We start from the raw sequence: 22,320 nt of genomic DNA, 5'->3' as shown, positions 1-22,320 counted from the left end.
TTAGGAAACCAGTGCAGAAGTCACATAAGGCAGACAACTACGATGTCCTCACTGCGTGGCTGGGGAACTGGGTCCCCACGGGGGACACAAAGTCGGGAGCACTGCCTGGTGGGGTGCCTCCGGGGTCTCCTGACACTCAGATCTGCACTATGGAGGCTGCAGCAGACTCTGGCCTACCACAAACTCTTGTCCTTCTTCACCAACTTGGCCCCAGATGGTGAGGGCATGGTGACAATATTGTTTCACTGTGGCCCAGTTAATGGACAAGGCTGCTGCCTGTCAGGGCCACCATGGATGGCAGGGCGGCTGCCGACCCTGTGAGGTCAAAGAGACGGCAGCCGTGGTTCTGCCACCTGGCTGCGAGCACGAGACTGGACCTTCCAAGAGACCACGAGAGGCTTCATCTCTTTGGTACCAGTCCTGGCATAGGGCAAGATGGACCAGAGGCCAGAAGGAAAACAAGAGGACAGCCTCCAGGCCAAGTGGCTGCCCAGTTATTCCCACCAGCATGGGGGAGCCTGGTCTTCCCCCATGGCTCAGGGGTAAAGAATCTGCCTGCCAATGCAGGAGACACCAGTTCAATCCCTGGGTCAGGACAATCCCCCAGAGAAGGAAATGGCAACTCACTCCAGTATCCCTGCCTGGGAAGCCTCATGGACAGAGAGCCTGGTGGGCTATACTCCATGGGGTCACAAAGAGTTGGACACGACTCAACGACTAAGCAACGATGACAGGGCAGCCTGGGCATGGAAGCCGTGTCCAGAGGGGGCTTTAGGTTTCAATAAAGGAGGTCACTGGCCCAGAGCTTTGGGTATGAGCGGGATGCACAGGGCCTGCATACTCACCATAGTCAGTATAGCGGGGCCAGCAGAAGTGCCGGAGCCCCCCGTAGCTCAGCTGGAAGGAGGGCTCGCTGCGCTTCCTCAGGGCGGTGCCATTCCTCAGGGACAGGGCAGCGTGCTCAGAACTCCGGTAGGTGATGAAGCCATACTTCTCGCCTCTGGAAGGAGAGGAAAGGGGGAGCGTGTCACTGGGCCAGCCTGGTGGACACTGTCAGACCACCTGCTACCCAGTGAGGGACGGGAAACCATGAGTCATGAGTCAATGGCTCATGACTGTGTCGCACGGCTCCCCGATAGACATGATGACGGTCACTGGGTTGGCAATAAAGCACTAATAAGTGCTGGCCACCACCCATCGCCTCACGTGCTCTCAGACCCCCTGTGACCAGGAACTGCTGTCATCTCTCCCTCTGGGACGAGGAACAGACTCTGAGTTCAGGATTTGCCCAAAGACAGGGAGCAGAGCAGGGACTCAAACCCAGGCTCCCTGCCATGAAATCTGAGGCTCTTCATGGTCCTCTCTATTTCCTTCACGATCCCCATTTTTCAGGATCGGCCACACCTACGCTCCATCCTACCACTCCACACCCTTCAAAGTCAGCCTCAGCTGTCACTTCTTCTTCTTCTTCTTTTTTTAAATTAAATATTCATGTATTTATTTAGGCTGTGCTGAATCTTCGTTGCAGTGCGTGGGCTTTCTCTAGTTGTGGCACTCGGGCTTCTCTTCTTGCAGCACGTGGGCTCTAGAGCACACGGGCTCAGTAGACATGGCATGCGGCTTCTCTAGCTGCACATAGGGTCTCTAGTCGTGGCACACAGGCTTAGTTGCCCCATGGTCTATGGGATCTTAGTTCCCCGACCAGGGACTGAATGCATGTCCTCCGCATTGGAAGGTGGATTCTTAACCCGTGGACCACCAGGGAAGCCCCTCAGCCGCCACTTCTTTGGCTGTTAACCTGTCCTTCACCTTCCCTAACATCGCTGATACTGCATATACACCTCCTCCTTCACGCCTGCCTATTCAGCATTCTCTCCCTGCCCTCTGACAATACCACCCGGTGCTCAGCTGGGCTCAGGGCACCAGGGTAAGACACAAGACAGTGACCCTCCTTGGCTGTAGTGATTGTTCAAGCATGAACCTGTCACCCAAAACAGAACCCCAAAGATTCCATGCCATATCTTTGCTGGAACTCCTGCTTCCCTGGGTAGGAGATATGCTTATGGCTGGAGGTAACCACTTTGCTAGCATGAGGGAAGCCTGCCTGAGAAGAATGCCAGCGTGAGGGGGACCTAAAGTCAGATCTACACTCATCAGTTCCACAATCAAATGAATCCTGATCTATCGGTCTGCTACTCAGACTCCTCAAGGACAGCACCATCCTACCACTCAGCACAGGTAGAGTGCCTCACAAACACTTGACTGAATTTCGTTTCCTGACACCTCTCTGAACAAGGCCAAGGCTGGAACCCTCTGACTTTAAATATCTGAGACTCCTGCAGCTGCTGCTAAGTTGCATCAGTCATGTCCGACTCTGTGTGACCCCAGGGACTGCAGCCCACCAGGCTCCTCCGTCCATGGGATTTTCCAGGCAAGAGTACTGGAGTGGGGTGCCATCGCCTTCTCCAGAGACTCCTGAGTACTTTTTAAATCTTAACAAATTGCACTGTCTCCTTAGAGATTAATTTGCTTGCTTTGTTTTTACATGCTACCTTCATGGGATATCCTGAAGACCGCACAGAACGTAAACAGTTTAATTTGTGTCATGACTTTTTACAACAAATTATGACAAAAATACATATCATAAAATTTACTACCTTTATTATTTTTCAGTGTATGGTTCAGTTGTGTTAAGTATATACGTGCATGCTAAGTTGCTTCAGTCGTGTTGACGCTATGGACTGTAGCCCACCAGGCTCCTCTGCTCATGGGATTTTCCAGGCAAGAACACTGGACTGGGCTGTCATTCCCTACTCCAGCAGATCTTCCCAACCCAGGGTTTGAACCCATGTCCCTTTGTGGATTCTTTACCACTAGGGCCACACTGTGTTAACTTACACTGTTGTAAGATGGATCTCTAGAAATTTTTCATCTTGCAAAACTGAAACTTTGAACCCATTAAACAACAATGCCTTATATCCTCTTCTCCCAGCCCCTGGCCACCACCATTCTGCTTTCCCTGTCTATGAGTTTAACTCCTTTAGATCCTCATGTGAGTGGAATCACACAGTATGCGTCCTTTGGTGACTGGCTGGTTTCACCCAGCATAATGTCCTCAAGGCCCATGTATGCTGTAGCATGTGACAGGACTGATTCCCGTCCTTTCAAGACTAATATCCCACGGCACGCATACACTTCTTGCTGAGCCATTCTTCTTCAGTTGTTGTCAGCTCTTGGATATTGTGAATACCAGTGCTATGAACATGTATGTGCAAATACCTCTTCAAGATCCTGCTTTCAATTCTTCTGATTATATACCCAGAAGAGGAATGGCTGGGTCAAATGGTAATTTTATGGTTCATTTTATGAGGAACCCCCATACTATTTTCCATAGTGGTTGCACCTTTTATTGGCTCGTTTGGGTTTCCATAACATCGGTTGGAAAAACCCAAATGAACTTTTTGGCCAACCCACTACATTCCAACCCATAGTGCACAAGGATTCCAGTCTCTCCACATCCTCATTTGTTACTTTTCCATAGCCACCATAAGGGATGTGAGATGTGTAATGATTCTTATGTAGAAACTATTTTCTCACTGAAGTTTTTAAAAGTCATTATTAAATTAGAATTTTAAAACCTTAATAACTCAGTTTGCAAGTAATAACAGGAGATACTTCAGAATTATTTCAAATCTGACGAAGTTTTGACACCTAAGTTGTGCGTTTATATGCAACCTATTCTTACAGATCTCCCGAGAGATGAAGCACTGCTTCCCTGGGTGAGTGGGACACAGGGCTGCAGCTGCAGAGGAACGGAGGGATGGAATAACATGGGGTTTGCAGCCAAGAGTGCAATACAAGTGTGCCTTCAGCCACCATGGGCTTTTGCCAGCCCCATACCAGCTCTAGGATGGAAAACCAGAAGCTGACACATGGGCTGCAGATTTGGCTCTACCACTAACTAGCTGCTCAGTTGACTTATCTGCACCATCCAGAAAGGAAAGCAATAGAAACAGTGAGGCTGCATGTGTCATACGCAAGTTGGAAAACCGACGTAAGACAATGCATGAATGTTGCCTCGCACTTTAGCAGAATATCAGTACATGTTTGCGGCGATTCCTGGGCTGCACAATTGTTACTGGTCCCCTCTTCTCCTGTACCTAAGGGTAGGTTTGTCCTGGAAGTCTTCTTGGGCACCTTCATGTGGTGAGCCCTGAATGGGGACCTCTGCACACCCCTAACTCCCCTCCTCTGTGAGAGCCTGACTCACCTCTTGCTTCTCGTGAGCACCTGGCACTCCACAATCTCGCCAAACACTTCGAAGCGCCTCTTCAGCTCTCGCGAGCTCATGTCACTGGACAGATTTCGAACGTACACCACGCGGCCTTCGCCCTGCCCGAGGAGGACACAGAGGGACCTGTCATTCGGGTGGTTTCCTAGAGCCCCCCAGATGGCGGGCTCCCACAGAGTCCTCATCCCCAGTCCATGTCACCCGGCTGAGCAAGCGACACCAGCTGGGACTGGAGTCAGAGACAGGACAGTGACAGTCGCTATCCCAGAGGACCTGCCTTATGGGAGGAGGGGGCTGTTAAGCATCAGATGGGAGGTGGCCCGAAAGGAAGCGACTGCGTACTTGAAGGGAATGAACAGAGACTGGGCGGAGACAGGAGAGGGAGTCACTGCTACTAATGTACCTGCACACTGGGTAGCTTCTGTATTTGTTTGGAGCCTGACTTCTTCTGGCACTGGGGGAGGTGCTGAGGATGCTAGAGGGCGAGCACTGGCGGCCAGGTCGCTACAGGTCAGAGTGGTGGGGAAGACAACAGTGGGACCGGGGCATAAGGATGTGGAGCCACCGTTAGCTTTGGTTTTGCCAGGGTAAGCGCCGAAAAATTGATGCTTTTGAACTGTGGTGTTGGAGAAGACTCTTGAGAGTCCCTTGGACTGCAAGGAGATCCAACCAGTCCATTCTGAAGGAGATCAGCCCTGGGATTTCTTTGGAAGGAATGATGCTGAAGCTGAAACTCCAGTACTTTGGCCACCTCATGCGAAGAGTTGACTCATTGGAAAAGACTCTGATGCTGGGAGGGATTGGGAGCAGGAGGAGAAGGGGACGACAGAGGATGAGATGGCTGGATGGCATCACTGACTCGATGGACGTGGGTCTGGGTGAACTCTGGGAGTTGGTGATGGACAGGGAGGCCTGGCGTGCTGCGATTCATGGGGTTGCAAAGAGTCGGACACAACTGAGCGACTGACCTGAACTGAACTGAACTGAACTGAACTGATGTAGACACCGGTCACCTTTAGGAGCCAGGCCCCTAGACCTGCCCAGCAGAGGGGGTGCATCATGGAAGCCTGGTTGGGACCTCCCCCAACCCCCACCATCATCTAGTGACTGGATCCAGTTAAAGGCATGACCATCGGAAGAGTGCCTTTGATTTGCTGGAGAAACTCCAGCTGTGCTCCTGGTGGGCAAGACCACCAGGGTCTGGTCTAGACAGGGTTTCTCCGCAACAGGGTAAGGCCAGCGATTCTCCAGCCATGCACCTCAGAGAGCGGCGGTCCAGAGAGAGCACTGCTGTAGTCACAGGCATTAGATTTGTCCCCCAAGGTGGCCCAGTTCAGCTCCGTGTAAGAATGCAACCACCCCCTGCCCACCCCCTCTCTCCTCCCACCACCCGCCTCCTCCAGGACCTTGAACTCACAAGGCTCTTTCCAGCCTCTGCCCCCCGTCCTCCTGAACCTTTGCTTGGATGGCTTCTTCCATCCCTTGGGGCCTAGCTCTCTGAAGATGCCCCTCCCAGACGACCATGTAAATAAACCCTCCCCACAAGTCAAAACATGATTTGTTTCAGACATCTTAGTCGTGGCGTGATTAATTTCACAGTGCACCTCCCAATCTGTAATTACAGTGTTTATTGCTTTGCTTATGAGTCTGTCGTCTCTCTCTCCCTTCTGGCCCAACCATAGGAGTGGAGACCTTGTTTGTCTCATTCACTGCTGCCATCCAGAACCTAGAACAGGGCCAGGCATGCCACAACTACTGAGCGGTCACACAAGGATCCCAGGAAGTTGCTCCATGTGGTTTTAAGTACCTGCTTGCAGATAGCTGTGAGCACACCTCTGGGGTATGCACACCTCGAGCATGCCCTGCCCTGAAGTACCACGTTGTCGGGTGTTGGGGGTAGGGGGGGTGGCGTGGGGGCGGGGTGCGTGGGGGCGGGGTGTGGGTGTATGGAAATCCAGTGAGAGTCTGTCTGTGCTTCTGTCTTACCTTCCCTTCCCTCCTTTCTAATGATATAAGGGCAGTGACTCCAGCTTCCTAATGACTTTTCCCCGCATGGTGCTCTGCAACAGGTCCACCAGGCACAGCCTGGGCCTCTGGACTAACTCTGGGAGAGGACTAGAGAGTCGGGCAGGGAGGAAGAGACAGGCTCTCTTGGTCCTGTAGCCCAGATCACACCAGGGGACCCTATATACAGATGAGTAAACTGAGGCTCAAGGAAGTTGCTCAAGGTCACACAGAAGTGGAAGCAGGGCTGGCTCTGCTCCCTCATCAGTGCTCACCCCCTGGGCCCTGTCGAGCCTCTGATACTGAGCCCTAAATCCTCACCAATGGCACACCACCCCACCCCACTCCCAGACCAGTCCCTTGGCTGCATTTTGCACGTGCCACCTTTGATGCCTTTTGATGACCCTTATGCTTTAGTAAATGAGAGAAATACAACTATCTCCTGTAGGCCAGATGACTTCAAAGCACTTCGGGTCTCTGAAGCCCCCACACTTCCTGATGCCCCTGCTTGTCCCCGTTCACTCCGGGCTCTGGGGCCCCAAGTCACTTACAATGGCCTTTTCCCGCCGCTTCCTGGCATGCCGGACGCTTGGCGTTCCGTCTGAACACGACCCTCTGCTCTCACATCTGTCAGTGAACAAGCAAAGCAGACTCACTCACTCTTAGCAGGGACCACAGTGGGGTGGGAGGAGGACTTGCTCCAGGAGGCGAGCGATGTTTCTTCAGCTTTGTTAGGACTCGTTCATCAGTGAAGGTAGGACTGGGAGAGGGAGCCCAGCTCTCCGTCTCAGCGGTGAGCGCCCAGGGCCACATGTGGGTCTGAACATGTGACTGACACGCGCCTTCCACACTGCTAACCATAATCCCTGTGAACCTTTCTATGCTGCTGGGGGTGGAAAGACCCTTTCGCTTCATTATGGTATTTGACCTGATAAAAAAATATCCTCTGAGGTCTCATGCTTCCCCATTTTTCAGATGAAAATCTTAAGGCTCAGGTTCAAGATGAAATTTTCCCCAAAGCTAAGAAGTGGGGAAGTCAGAGCCAGTGGGAGGTCTGCTGATTCTAGACCCATGGCTCCCCCTCCACTTTTGCTGTCTGGCCAGGCAGCAACCTTGGCCATCACAGCCCCCACACCCCAGGCAGCCAGTGGGCTACTCAGCTGGAGAAACCCCTGGATGCCGCACGCCTGCGTCCTCCCAGGCACCTGTCTGCACAATGCCCTCTCTTCCCAGTGGCCAGGCTGATGGAGGGGAAGGAGCTCAGCATGTAAGAGGGGGTTGAGTGCCGACTCTGCCACACACCGTGTGCATCCTTGGGAACACAGCAGAGAATGAGAGCAGGGGCTCCAGAGTCAGCTAGTATTCCAATGCTGATTCTACTACCTCTCTGCTGGTGACCCGGGACCGGCTACTTAAGCCAGTTCTTCATCTGTAAACTAAGGAGAATCAATTGTATTTGCCTCCTCAGCCATTTGGGAGGATCAAATCAGAACATACCTGTACATGCTTAGCCCTGGAATGGCTTGGTACTTGCTGGCTATATTTTTCTATTGAACCTCTTTGAGCCTCAGTTTCCTCATCTATAAAATGGGGTTGAAAAGCACTTGAGATTCCCTCAAGTGCCTCTGTGAAGCTCAAAGAGGGTAATAGAAAGGGATGTGACTTTCAAACTTTAAAGTGCTATATAATAAGAGTATCATTATCCACTTGCAGCAGCATTGGAAGTCTTCCCCCATGAAGAGCTGAGAGTGACTTGAAGGTGCTATAGGGCTTGTTAAACCAGCTCAAAGCCTTCCGGTTGATTGATGTTTGGTAGCAGAAGCAAAAGTAGAGAAATGCTGGTCTGGAGAAGGCTGATGACTAGTTTATCCAACTGACCAGCCATCAAGCTCTGCCAGGCAGCTGAGTAGGAACCAAGTTAACCAATTAACTTTCTCCAGTGAAAGCCAGCCTGAACTTAGCCCAAAAGTGAGAAAGAGGAAAAGGAGAAACTGTGGTGATTGAGCGAGGCCCCTGACTCTTGTGCCAAGCCCATGGGTAAAGGGCCTGAACAGGCCAGGAAGGGAAGGAAGCCAAGAAGCTCCAGCTCTGGCCTTGGGGGATGTGCTTCAACAGAAGAACCTTAGTAGCTTCTGAACGGACACTGCAGAAGAAACCAGCTAACATGAACACAGGCAGACTAGCTCAAAGTGACCCGCTGGGGAAAGGAGAACAGAGCTGAAAGGGGGGCTCAGAGAGGTCTGACAGAAGATGGCTCTGACTAACTGTTCTGGCTTATTACATAGACAGGCTTTTAGAGAAATTGCTCAAAATGAGTTTATTTTAAATAGTTTATTTCAGATAGTCCAGGGCTTCAGCACATTAGTGTCTGGGCCGGGGCGGGGGGGTGGTCCAGAAGTCCCCTAAAATCCAATGCCCAATTAGTTGTCTGCATACATTTTAATGGGGAAAGGAAGCTTTGTTTTCATCAGATTTTCAATTAAGAGCCACCAGTAGAGATAAGAAAATATAAAGAGGAATTTTTCTAAAGTTATCTTTCTACTACCTGAATTCTGTTTCTCAGAGTATAGCGCTCTAGCAATGTCATCATTACGCCGGAACTTATTAGAAATGAAATTCTCCACCCCCACCCGCGACCTACAAAACCTGAGGCTCAGGAGGCGGGGCCCAGCCACCAGCTTGGTAAGGAAGCCTCCCCAGGATCAGGCTTGCTGCACTGCTCTGAACCCAGGAGCGCCATCTGGTGGTCACTCAGGTGCATCTCGAGCAGAGAGTTTGGGACCTGCACCCATGCTCCTAAGGCCTACCCTCCAAAGAGCCAGATCCTGCTGTCATTAGGGAAGAGAAGAAACCTGTCTCCACCAAAAGATGCCAGACTTCCATTCTTTCTGCCCTGCGGTCCACAGAATTCTGGAACAGCTCCTTCTACCGTCCGGTTCAGTGAGCAAAGACGGTATAAGCAAACGCTCATGACACGTCATCTCAGTGCGAAGGAAAAGAGCTCTCCCACCCGGTGGCTGACTGCCGGAAGATTGCACAACTCTGCAGCACCGAGAAATGGGAATAAACCTTATCACTGTTTCAAAGCCGGGTTTTTGGTGTTTTTTTAGAACACAAGTTAGAATTATGCTAATCTTTGTTTTACAAGTAAATGTCACATAGGTATTACACTGTATGGATGTGTTGACCCTTGAACAACACAGGTTTGAACTCTGAGGGTCCACCAACACTGGGGTTTTTTTCAGTAGTAAATACCACACTGTCAGAAGTTGCTGAATCTGCAGACAGAGTTACCTTGGATGAGGAGAGCCGACTATAAGTTATACACAATTTTTGACTGTGTGGAGGATTGGTGTCCCTAACCCTCACCTTATTCAAAGGTCAACTGTATATGTTTACACAAAAACCTACCCATTTTACAAATATAAAAGCAGAAACAGATGAATAAGGTCACAAAAGGCCAGAAAGTGCGTTTTCTTCCTCCCCTGAGGCCAGGCGATCTGGACCACTCCTCACTGGACCACACGGCAGGCTTCGCTTGGCTTCAGGACTTGCCCATAACTCCCCAAGGAGTCCACCTCCAGGGCCTCTGACCAGGACACAGGCCACACAGGAAGCTGTGGCCCTGGTCTCAGGGCTCCTCTCTCCCCTGACACCTCAGAACTGGAGGTGCTCAGCTGCCCACCTTCCATCCTAAGGCCACCCACCCATCCATACCTGAAGTTCCTCCGTGTGGCTGGTGACCGGGAGCGGCAGGATGAGGAGCCAGAGCTGGAGCGGCTGCGGGGACAGAGCCGCCGACTGGCCTTGCTGGGTGGGCTCTGGTAGGGGCAGTGGTCAGAGCGAGGGGGGCTGACCCCCGAGTCCTCTTCTTCATCGTCGTCCTCCTCCTCCTCCTCCAGGAGGAAGGTGCTCTCGCCACTGCTGCTGCTGCTGTCTTCAAAGACAGTGTCATACTCAGGGCTCTTGCAGGAGGCCAGGTCTTCATCCTCCAAGGCTGTCTCTAGAAGCCCAAAGTGCTTAGTGAGGCTGGCACGGATCTCGTGGTCTCTCAGCAGCGTGCTGTCTTTGGTGGGGGCACCAACATCACAGCTTCCGTCTTCTTCCCTGCCAGCGGCCTGAGCCTCAGCCCGTGGGGCCCCTGGCTGGGGCCAGTCCTTCAGGTGGGCCCCAGATGGCTCCCAGGACCTCAGCACCTTCCTCTGCAGGGCGCCGTCTGGCTTCAGCACCTGGCAGTAGTCATGGTCACCGAAGGAACAGGAGAAGGGGCGCTTCTGACCAGCCTGGGAGGCTGGCTGGGCTGGGGTATGCCGCAGGTGGGACAGGAGCTCGCTCCGCTCTGGGTGCTTCTTTGGCAGCTTGTGGGCAGCCTCGGCGGTGGCCCCGAGCTGGGGACCCTCTGGGGTGGGAGCTCTATCTTTGCCTGGGCTGTGCTTGATGTCTGGCTTGAAGGGGTCTTCCTCTGTGGGCTTGTACGGAGGCGTGGTGGGCGGAGTGAGTCCTACCCAAGCAAGAGGAAAAATGTGAGACAGATCATTTCTCCAAGGAGCACTGAAACCCTCCTTTGGGAGGGCAGAGAAACAGCATGCGTGTCACCACTCCCCAGACCCAGTGGAAGGCAGGCATCGCTAATCGATCACTGTGCTGCTGACTGAGCCTGGACGGAGCCTGGGGCTCCATCTCATACAGTCCGTCAACAGTTTTTCGGAGCTGGCATGTGATGAAATCCATTTGCCATCCCTTCTGTAGCCTCACAGAAGCCTCCACGTTATCTGAGATCTCTCTTCCTGCTTCCTGCTCCACATTCCATCATTCCACAAGCCCTCCCAAATGGTCATCCCAAATACCTCTGAAGTCTCCCAGGGTACAGAGGTGGCAGGTACCACAGGCCAAAACCTCCCATCTGGATTTGACCACCACAGTGACCTTAGGGGGTCCTGCAACTGACCTTAGCCTTCACCCTCACCCGGGTACCAGAGGGAACTTGCCAAAATGCCAGCGATCTCTTCCTTTCTGGGGCTCCTGGAGCCTTGAGGAACTGCATGAACCCCTTCAGCCCGACATTCCTTTTAGCCTTTGATGTTTGCTCTTGCCTGGCCCCCAGTTCTGCCCCACAGCACCACCATGTGGCCGGTCTCCTCCAATGCACCTGTACCTCCGCTTTTCTGTGCCTTTGTGCTCATGCCAATTCTGCTCCCAAGAATACCCTTCTGTCTTGTTTTTGTCTCCTCCACTTCTATCACCCTGCAAACACAGCTAAAATGCCTGCTGCTCTGGGTACCCTTGCATCTTCTCAGGCCTCATCCTGCCCCTCCCCATACTGTCCCTTCCTCTATGTTCCCAGAGCTCTTGCAAGGTCTTTGGAACAAGCCCGTATCAAACAATACTTGTCATGGTGTGAGTCTGGTTCCCACATAGGACTGCGGGCTGCTTCAGGGGAAGATACGTGTCTCATACGTCTCTTTTTTTTTTTTTAACATCAGGTCATGTGCCAACTGTCGGTAGCCAAACAGCTGAGCCTGGGTCCTGACTCTCCTTATAACTCTCTCAATGGGAATCTCAAGATCCAGCGTAGCCTGTGCAGTGGTGGCAAGGAGGGCTTGTTGGGGTACCCCCTTACTCCCTGAGGTGCTTCCTCCCCAAGGGCACCTCCCCATTGAGCCCCTAGCTTACCTGCCGTGCCACAGAGCTCTACCGCCAAGGTCTGCTCGAAGCTCTTCTTGCCAAAAGGAGGGTCACCGGTGGGGCTGGAGGACGGGACGGAAAGACGCCAGTCAGCAGCAGGTTCCACCTCCCCGAGCACGCCAGGAGGGCAAGGGCACAGCGTGACAGATCCTGCTATTGCAGCCCACGAAAGTGAGGCCTGGGGAGAATTTGCAGGAGAATCCCCATCCTGGCTGTTAGAGGAATTCAAAGCTATACAGCTTTTAGGAGACACAAGAGAAATCTGAGGGCAGTGGAGACAGGATAATCATTGTCAACCTCCTTATTTACCACGGAACAGCTGAGGCCCAGAGAGCAGACACTTGCCCAAAGCCACAGCACTGTCAGCTTTTCCCCATGAAATTCTCCATCTCCTAGGCCTGCAGAGATCAGCTTCTAAAACCAAACTGCCTACCAAGGAAACCCAGCTCCTGAGAACCCCACATGGTAATGAGGGCAGGGGTGTGTGGGGACAGGATCAGGCTCAGGGGCCAATGAGCCACCCTACACCCAACCAGATAAGGTCTCACGGAATAATAAGTCAACAATTCCCAGAAATCTACCTTTGCGACAAGGCCAGCATGAGGCACCTGGGAGAGTCTGAAAAGAAGACAAAAGAGAAAAATAAGATTCTTCAACACGGCATTGCTAGAGAGGATGTTTCCCTCTGAACTGCATTGGTACCAAGCACAGCAGGCATGTGACCCAAAAGCCTCTGCCATTTTTAGGGACAAGCAGGAACAGCTCAAAACCTTCATTCCCCAAGACTCAGCAGACATTTACAGCTGGCAGGGCTACTGCTTTGGCAGCGTTGATGGGTACTAGGGCGACCCCTTATGGCCAATCAGTATAGCATGTATGGTGAAGCATTCCAGCTTCCAAGGCCAGCATCTGTGGCCTCAGCCCCAAGAGATGCAGGACTAACTAGCTGACTAACCATTAGACACCTCTGTGCCTTTATTCCATGTCTTAAAACAGGAATTACAACAGCACCCACCACATAGGTTTCCTATGAGGATCAATGGGGATAATCTGTATTAAATCATAGACCAAGCCTGGCAGAGCAAGTATAAAATAGATGACTGCTGTATTATTATCCCCACTCTTGTTACCATTTAAAATTCAACCTCATTGTGGAGCTGAATTTAGAGACTCACACCGTCCATCACATTGTTACCCAGGAAGTCTTCTTTAGAGGACTTATCACAATTTGTAAATACTTTCCTTTCTTGCTCACTTTATGATTGCCTGTCTCCCCCACTGATACACAAGCCCCAAGAACGCGGCATCTTGCTCCTTGTTCATTAAGGACTCCTGGCCCATGCATGATGAGAAACTCAGAGATGCTCAGGTAACTCCTGAAGGTCTGCCCAGCTAAGCCCATTATACAGGAAGGAAAGTTGAGAGCCAGAGAGGGAGAGGGGTTCGCCCAACCTGGAGCTCCTGGCTCCAGTGCAGTGGGGTCTGCCACACCTCAGCCCCGCCCCCTCTCTCGGACCACCGACTCCGACTACCTCTGGAAGAGAGCCGCGGGCAACTGGGGTCCTCATCTGTATCCCCACACCCGCTCTCACAGGGGCTCTCCAGAGCCGGGATCTGGGGTCCCCGCAGGAGCGGCTGGTCTTGGCCACTGTCCTCATCAGTGGGGCTGCCAGGCTCCCCCTCCACATCATAGGCTTCGGGGGCCAAGCGCGAGGGCAGAGGCCCCTGGGGCTCTGCAGGGACCATGGGCTCATCGGTGAACGTCAGCCAGGGGCCGAGCTCAGGGTTCAGTCTCCTGGAACGCCGCACGGGGCACACAGAGCTCTCCGGCTTCCTCCCCAGCTTGGTCCACGGCAGGCCGCGCCCTGGCCTTTTCCGGCCCCATTCCTCCTCGTCCTCTTCCTCTTTTTCTTCTTCTTCCTCCTCCTCTTCTTCCTCCTCTTCCTCCTCCGGCTGCAGCCTGGCCGACCTGCTGACGTGCCCTTTCACCTGCAGCCTCAGCGGGCGCAGGCTGGGTCTGGGCCCTGAACTCTTGGATGAAGGTGAGACCCTCACCTCCTCCACGAGGCCCGGGTGGCCGGCGGAGGCCTGGCTGTCCTTGGGCCGGGGCCGGGGCGTGAGGGAGGCGTAGACAGGTGTGGCCAGGCGGTAGGGTTTGCTGACATCGCAGAGGACATCTTGAGCCAGAAGTTCCCTCAGGATGGAGAACTCGGTCCAGGCGGCTTTGGAAGGGTGCTGGGACCGAGGCCGGGGTCGGACCTGCTTGGCGGGGCTGCTGCTGGGCTGGGGAGCTGGCTCTGGCGCCTGTGTGGGCAGCTTCCTCTGTGGGAGGCAGTAGGTGTGCATGTAGCGGATGAGTTGCACCATGGCCTGCATGTCCTCCTGGGAAACCTGGGCGCTGGGGTCTGTCCTGCCCAGCGCTGGTGAGTCCCCGGGGGAGGCTGGAGCCAGCTGGGGGCTTGGGCAGTCCTCGCCCGCCTCCTCATCCTCCTTGGTGGGGAGCCGGGGACTCAAGGATGGTGGTGGCTGCAGGCCTCTATCCGGGGACAGAGCTTTAGCCCGGGGGCAGGATGGTGCCGAGGTGAGGTGCTTGTGTAGCTCCGTGCAGCTCCGGCTCTGAGGGTGCAGCGTGGGGGCCTTCCTGTCTTGGGGGCCGTCCATCTGGAGAGGGAAAGAGGCCACAGTGAGGAGGGAGACCCGCACGGCTTCTCCCCGCTGCCCACAGCTGCACCATTGGCCAGGCCCAGCCTGTCTCTCCAGGATGATCATGCTGGGTTTCATTGCTCCATCCCCGGCTTCCAGCACAGAACCCGGCACTTGGCAGCACTCAGGGGATGAGGATGAAGGAACGGCCAGCCTCCTAACAGGGACCCCAGCTATGGATCCCGCCCTTTCCAGGTTTACCGCCAAAGCCCTGTTCTGACTACCCTGCTCCCCTGCGCGGAGCCCTCGGTGAGAGCGCCAAGAAGTACATTAGTGGCTGCTTGGGGCTGGGCGTGGGAACAGGGACTGACTGTAAATAGAGACACTGGGGATCTTCCTGGGAGGATGGAAATGTTCTAAAACTGGATTATGGTCATGGCTGCACAACTCTGTAAGTTTATTAAAAATCACTGAATCATACTTTTAAAACAGGTGCCTTTTATGGTATGTAAACGGCACCTTCATAAACCTCTTTAAAAGGAAAAAAAAAAAAATTCAGTAGCTTTCCAGTGCCCGTGTAGTAAAGGGGAAGCCCCTGGCCAGGGGTGCTCTGCAACGTGGCCCCAGCCAACTGCCCTCTCCAGACTTCTCTGCCTTCACTCTTCTACACAGGGGCTCCACCCCCAGAGCAACCATCTCTCTGCTGAGCCCAGGCCAGCTGTCCTGCTGTCTCTCATGCCCCCTCCCCCGGCAATGCTTCTGAACCTCCCAGAGGGCAGGCTGGCTCACAGAGGGGCTTAGCTGCCGCCTCTTTGACGTGAGGGATGGCCGTCTCTTTGGGGAGGCCAGCCAGGGCAAGTAGGGAGGGAGCACAGGGAGAGGGTCCCCCCCTCCCCCACCTTCGGGGAGACCAGGAGGGGACAGGCTCCTACACTGAGCTACGATCTGAGAAAGATGCCCTCCTGAGTCTGCCTGACACTGCAACAGTGTCTAGGAACAAGAGGAAGGGCTGAGTGCAGGCTCTGAGTAACAGGAACACTGGGAAGTCACCTTGGAAACCCCTCCTTGGAGGTCTCAGAAGATGGAGCCCAAAGAGGGAAAAGGATTTGCTTCCCTCCTGGGTGTTCACGATGGTGCTTTCAGCTCTCTGATGCGCCCCACCCCCAGGAGAAATTCAAACTCCTCCTTGTGGTCTCCATGGTACCAACAAAGATATTATGCTGGGTTCTGTCACCTCATTAGAATAAGCTTCCTGAGGGCAGGCCACAGCCTCCTTGTCCCAGCTGTAACTCAACATCTAAGACTGCCTGGAACACTGAGGTTGAGTTGGCTTTTTTTTTTTTTTTTTAAATATTTATTTATTTGGCTGAGCTGGGTTTTAGTTGAGGCATGTGGCATCTAGTTCCTTGACCAGATTGAATCTGGGCCCCCTGCATTGGGAGCGTGGACTCTTAGCCATTGGACCACCAGAGAAGTCCCTACAGTTCACTCTTGAACCAGACAGGGGTTCCACACAGTGGAAAATTCACATGACTGATACAGTCGGTCCTCAGTACCCACGGTTCCTCTGCATCTATGGATTCAATGAACTCAGATCCTGCAGTACTGTAATATTTACCACTGACAAAAATCCACGTAGAAGTGGCCCTGTGCAGTTCAGACCCATGTAGTTCAAGGTCAACTGTACATGAAAAAGTCCAGGGCTCTATCTAGAACCCCGGACCAGCCTAGGTTTCAAGTAGTGTCCAGCACATCAGCAACAAGGGTTGTGTGAGGAGCAAAGAGTGAACTATGAATGTATTGAACTTGACGGCCTCTAACAAGAGTGGAAGGGTGCACCCCCTGCCCAGAGACCCTCCTGGAGGAGTCCTGGGTGGGTTTGGGGGCATGTGTAGACATACCTTGACACAAGGCCGCTGATTTCTGGACCTGAGGCCTGCCTGGCGCCATGCGGTCCCTTCCTTCTGGCTATCGGAGGTCGAGCTTGGGTAGGACGTGGCAAGAAGGAGTTTCTGCAGCTGCAGGAGGAGCAGATGGGAGAAGCCAGGGCTGAGCTACAGCCAGAGACACAGGGAAGCACAGCCTAGGGAGAAGCTCGGCCTGGAGCCAGACCCCCAGGATGACCACACTCTGACCCCATCATCGTGGGAGCGTGGAAGACCACAGGGAGGGCACTCAGTGGCCTAGGATACACTAAGTACAGAAAGCAGGTTGTGTAGCAATGCCAAACAGACACAAGTATCCCAGTAAAACGTTAAGTCCTTTTCAGAGTGAGTAACCCAAGAGAAACATCTATGATCTTCAGAAACCCAGACAGACCTCGGGTGATGTCTACCCACGCTACCACTGAAATATGATGCACACACTTGATTGGGACTCTCTACACACACTTGTAGTACACACATGCACACATACACGGTCTGGATGGTGAGGTCCCACAGTGTTTCTTTGGTGTAGGATTTTAGCTGATTTTCCTCTGTTCTTTTTGTTTAATCATATTGTTTAGAAAATTGATTCTTTACCTTAACAAGTAATACTTGGAAATGGTAAAAAATACACATACCACAAATACTGACGGGTAGACAACGGGAAGCTAGTCTCCCTCCTGTCCAAGGTCCCAGAGACAACTGCTATTAACCACCTTCTTGTGACCCTTTCCTGAGGTGGGACTCAGAAATATATACATACACAACACAAGAATGCATATATGTACACATCACCTCCAACCAAGCCAGCTGTTTTCACACGAGTGGAAGCATCCTAAGCTGATGCTTGTCTGGCTTTTATAATTTTTCTATAAAAGTTGATAAGCTTTTCACACTTCTACACCCAGAGGAAAGGTGCTCAGTGTATTCCAGCCAACAAAGCAGGGAGCTGAGCGCACCTGGGGGTTTCGCCGGTGATCCTACCACAGCCAAAGCTGAGAACAAGTCAGGAAGCTGAGAGGTTTTTGTTTTAGCACTGAGTGTTTCCTCAGGAGACATGACCCCCCAGTGGGATTGCCAAGGGCCCGGGAACCACAGAAAAGGCCACTCCCACTGCCCTAGGAGCTAGAGGAGCCACACGACCCTACCGAGACCCCAAACCAGCATGTGCATGTCTGTGATTCTCTGACATGGACAGGAAAAGATGGTCATACCAGAGCAAGGGACCTGGTTCTAACCCAGTTCAACCCAACTCACTGTGAGACCTTGGGTGAGTCCTTTTCTCCTCCTGGCCTTGCTTTCTCCAAGGTTGTGAGTGTGCATGGATGTGCGTGTGCATGTGTGTGTGTAAAACAGGAGCAGGCAGACTAAATAATTGGGTCTTTTTTGATTCAGGGGTCCCTGTAAGAATACGAGAGAAGCTGCTAGCCTCAGAAAACACACACGTATGCAGAGGTCCATGGGTTCTGCACGTGGACTCTCTGGGACCCATGACTCCAGGTTAAGAATTTGTATAAATTCTCAGGGCCTTTCTAGAACTATGTTGGAATGTGGGGAGTCTAGATGGCAAGTGTCCTGTGTGCCTAGCACAGTGCCTGAAACAGAAGTACAGCAAGGCGTGAGAGGGAACAACCAACTGGCGACCAGCAGGGGTCGCTCTCTACCTCTCTACTCAGGTGTGGCTCCTCTGCAGAGTCCTATTCAGAATTCCTCTTGTTACTACCACAACCATTACTACTGGGCTCCCCAGGTGGTGCAGTAGGAAAGAATCCACCTGGCATGCAGAAGACGCAAGAGATGTAGGTTTGATCCGTGGGTCGGGATGATCCCCTGGAGAAGGAAATGGCAACTCACTCCAGTATTCCTGCCTGGAAAATTCCGTGGACAGAGGTGCCTGGTGGGCTATATAGTCCATGGGGTCAAAAAGAGTCGGACGTGACTGAGTGACTGAGCACACACGTGCTCACACACACAAAGTATTACTACTACTAATACTGGGCTTCCCTGGTGGCTCAGCTGGTAAAGAACCCGCCTTAAGTGCAGGAGACCTGGGTTCGATCCCTGGATTCGGAAGATCTCCTGGAGAAGGGAACAGTTACCCACTCCAATGTTCTGGCCTAGAAAATTCCATGGACTGTATAATCCACGGGGTAGAAAAGAGTCGGGCATGACCAAGTGCCTTTCACTTTCACTTTTCACTTTTCCACTACTACTACTACTACTAACACCATGGCTGACGGTTGTGACTATCACTTAGATAGCATTTATTGAGCCATTTCTTTGTACCAAGCACTGTTCTAAGTGCTTTACATTATCTGCTGTACTCCTCCCAACCGCCTTTGAGATAAGCACTACTATTAACCCCACCTTACAGACCAGGAAGCTGAGTCAGAGAGAGGCACAAGAGCATTCACTGGTGGGGCTGAGATTCAAACCCAAGAGGTCTGATTCTAATCAGAAAGGACGCTCGACCCTCATCAGCAGGAGCATAACATGGGACTGAACACACTCTAGAGTCTGGCACGCACAGGTGCTTATTAAATGTTCCACACTGCTTTGGGGAACATGAAGTCAGCAGGAGAGAGGGAAAGCAGTCCTGGACTAGGAATCAGAAGACCTGGGTTCTAGCCCTTGCTGGCACGTCAACTTGTGTGATCCTGGGAGAGGCCCTCACCTCCCTGGGCCTCAGTTTCCCCAGAGGTGCACTTTATGATCACCAAGGGCCTGTCCAGCTCTAACTCTCCACGACCGAAGATCCCTGCCACCTCCAACAGGCCCTGACTTTCCAGCTAAGTCTCAGCAGCCCTAGGAGTGCCAGTGATGAGGTAAGGAGCCCCAGACAGATGAGCTGGACTTCACAAGCCAGTACATCTGGGGTTCTGGCACCTTTAGCCTGCGACAAGAGCAACTGCTTTTGGCAACTTCTGAAATCCCTTTGGAATCTGAAAAGGCTGAGACCTTCTCCCCAGAAACCTGCAATGCCATGTGTACATTTCCACATTCCACGTGGATTCAGGTAGCATTTAACTTTTGCTGGTTAGAGTATGAACCGGTCCAACCCCTTTGGAGGTCAGGCTAGAAGTACTCGTCTAAACTGAAAAACCACATACATTAAGACCCAGGAATTTGTTTTCTAGGAATGGATCCACTTCCTCCTGGTGAAGGAAACAGTCTAAAGTAATGGAACAATAAAAGAGTTGAAACAATGCACATATCCTCCAACCAGAGGATTAGTTAAAGAAGTTATGGTACCTTCTTATGAGGGAACACTATGCAGCTGACAAAAAGGATAAAACAGAGCTACCTCTGTTCATCTTAAAGTTTCCATGCGACACAATTCACTGAGAAAAGCAAGGTTTAGGCTGTGTGTAATGGAGGCTCCTTTTTGTCGTTAAAAAAAAAAGTAGAAGAGGAAAGTCACACAACAGATCAGTAACCATGGTTACATCTGGGGAAAGAAAAAGCCATTATGAGATGGGTAAGGAGGTTTTGCTTTTAACTCTCCATACTTCCTGCTTGCATTTTTCACTGTGTGTATATGTGTGAAAAAGTGAAAGTGAAAGTCAGCCGTTCAGTCATGTCCAACTCTTTGCAACCCCATGGGCTATAGCCCGCCAGGCTCCTCTGTCTATGGGGATTCTCCAGGCAAGAATACTTCCATTCCCTTCCATTCCCTTCCATTCTCCAGGGGATCGTCTCAACCTAGGGATGAAACCCAGGCCTCCCATATTGCAGGCAGATTCTTTACCGTCTGAACCACCAAGGGTCTGTGGAAAATATTTGCATTTAATTTCAAGGTTTAACGCACACTTAGGGTAAATCCATGAAATCCCAAAGGGCCTACAGAGTCGCAGGTTAAGCCCAGGGAGGCTGCCCACCACCAATCCAGGCTGTCTGCCCTGAACCCTTGCTGGTGATGCACAGAGATCCCTGCAGGACCTAGAGCTGGTTTCCCTGCACCCACCACCCCTACAACCACACACCCCATCTCAGGCCACCACCATCACTTCAGTTGGAAACAGATTCTCACCAGCGAGAGCTCATCCACCTCAGGGGCCGAGGCAGGGGGCCCCTCCAGAGAGGGGCTGGGGGGCGCAGAGGAGGGGATGGGTGATGCAGAAGCACAGGAGGGTGTGTCTCCATCATCCAGGGCTGGCAAGGCAGCCAGACTCACAACATCTTCAGGCATGTCATCCAGGGTTTTGGTGAGCGCTGCCAGGAGGGCCTCATTCTCACTGTCGATTATCTGCAGTGAGCAGAGAGGCGACACGGTTAGCCAATGCCTTAGGCTCAGCGACTTTGGATAGAAATCTGCTCTGTACCTGCAGCTGCACCACCACCGCCATCATCCTCCCGCCAAACCTGCTCAGATCTTCCCAGTGTCTTAGGAAAGCAGATGCCAAAGAAATGCACTATGGACTCTAAGAATCAGAGATTTTCGAGCAGGTAGCAGGTGGTAACAGGAAGGGCCTTGGCTTACGGTCACATTCTAATCAGGGGACACCCATCCCTTCCTCCAAGGACAGTCACTTCATACCACAGCCTCCTGTGTCCAAACTCCTGGACAGAGTACTGAGGCTGGTCTATGCCACTGGCAGCCTCAGGTCAGCCTCTCTGACCCTGGGGCCCAGACAGCTGGTGGAAAGACTGGAAGCTTCAAGGTTCGACCGTGACAGTGACGAGCAGAGCAACAGGACAACAGCTGCCATGCCCCTGTGGGCTCCCAGGGCCCACAGCCTCATTCACTCATGGATGGGCAGGGCGGTTAGTGTGGTGGCTAGGAGCTTGGGATCTGGAGCTGGGGTGGATCCCAGATCTCACATTTACCAACTGTAACAACAGGACCTACTTCATAAGGCTATTGTCAAGGACTAAGTAAATATATGTAAGATGCTTGAACACAGGGCCCGGCACATAACAAGCACTCCTTACTACCACTCCCATCACCACCACTGTTACCACTGCCACTATGACTCCTGCCATAAGCATGACGGTGACAGTGAAGGTGACGATGACAGTGGTGGGGGGTGAGGGCGATGACGATGGCTGTGGCGGGGGCAGTTCCTCCCCTCCCCTCACCGCTCTTCCTTCTCCTAACACATACATACTACTATGTGCTTGGCGATGACTGGAGACTGGTGGTACAGACTGGTAGCTCATGGAGTTTACCCTCCAGTGGAGAAAAGAGTTAAACAAGGAAACAAAACTAGATCATTTCAGAGAGTGAGAAAGCCTGGGAAAAAAAATAAAAGGAAGCTGTGATGCAGAATAAGAATGCGGTAAAGATTTATAGGCTATTTACAGCAGTCAAAGAAGGCTGCTCTGAGCAACTAATACTGAAACTTAGGCTTGAAAGATGAGAAGGTACCAGCCAGGCAAAGAGCTGAGGAAAGACGATTCCAGGCAGACTGAAAACCTAGTGCCAAGACCAGGGACAAAGGGTTTGGCTGATGAAAGAAATAGAAAGGCTTCGTAAATACTGCCTCAGGTAAACGCCACAATAACCCTTGTGGGGGTGGAGTTGTTGTTCTTCAGTCACTCAGTCATTTCCAACCCTTTGTGACTCCATGGACCGCAGCACGCCAGGCTTCCCTGTCCTTCACCATCTCCCAGAGCTTGTTCAAACTCATGTCCATCGAGTCGGTGATGCCATCCAATCATCTCATCCTCTGTCGATTCCTTCTCCTCCTGCCCTCAATCTTTCCCAGCATCACGGTCTTTTCTAAGGAGTCGACTCTTCGCATCACGTGGCCAAAGTATTGGAGCTTCAGC

General features: G+C 52.3%; 1 protein-coding gene across 2 annotated transcripts in view; it reads right to left on the bottom strand.

Annotated features, from left to right (window-relative positions):
• PPARGC1B (peroxisome proliferator-activated receptor gamma, coactivator 1 beta) overlaps positions 1 to 22,320 on the bottom strand; it is a 120,392-nt gene that overhangs the window by 7,815 nt on the left and 90,257 nt on the right. For both annotated transcript variants that reach the window (XM_010850550.1, XM_010850551.1), the window contains 9 exons: positions 20,579 to 20,794; positions 16,525 to 16,641; positions 13,513 to 14,641; positions 12,562 to 12,598; positions 11,969 to 12,042; positions 10,013 to 10,796; positions 6,847 to 6,922; positions 4,271 to 4,392; positions 846 to 1,000 (listed from right to left, as the gene is read on the bottom strand). In XM_010850550.1, coding sequence (XP_010848852.1) covers positions 846 to 1,000; positions 4,271 to 4,392; positions 6,847 to 6,922; positions 10,013 to 10,796; positions 11,969 to 12,042; positions 12,562 to 12,598; positions 13,513 to 14,641; positions 16,525 to 16,641; positions 20,579 to 20,794 — 2,710 coding nt within the window. The remainder of the gene's footprint in view (positions 1 to 845; positions 1,001 to 4,270; positions 4,393 to 6,846; positions 6,923 to 10,012; positions 10,797 to 11,968; positions 12,043 to 12,561; positions 12,599 to 13,512; positions 14,642 to 16,524; positions 16,642 to 20,578; positions 20,795 to 22,320) is intronic.

The sequence above is a fragment of the Bison bison genome, unplaced genomic scaffold, assembly GCF_000754665.1.
Source record: "Bison bison bison isolate TAMUID 2011002044 unplaced genomic scaffold, Bison_UMD1.0 scf7180017864291, whole genome shotgun sequence".
NCBI classification, from domain to species: Eukaryota; Metazoa; Chordata; class Mammalia; order Artiodactyla; family Bovidae; genus Bison; species Bison bison.
Note: the sequence above shows the minus strand (reverse complement) of the source record. Positions and strands in the feature narration are given on the sequence as shown.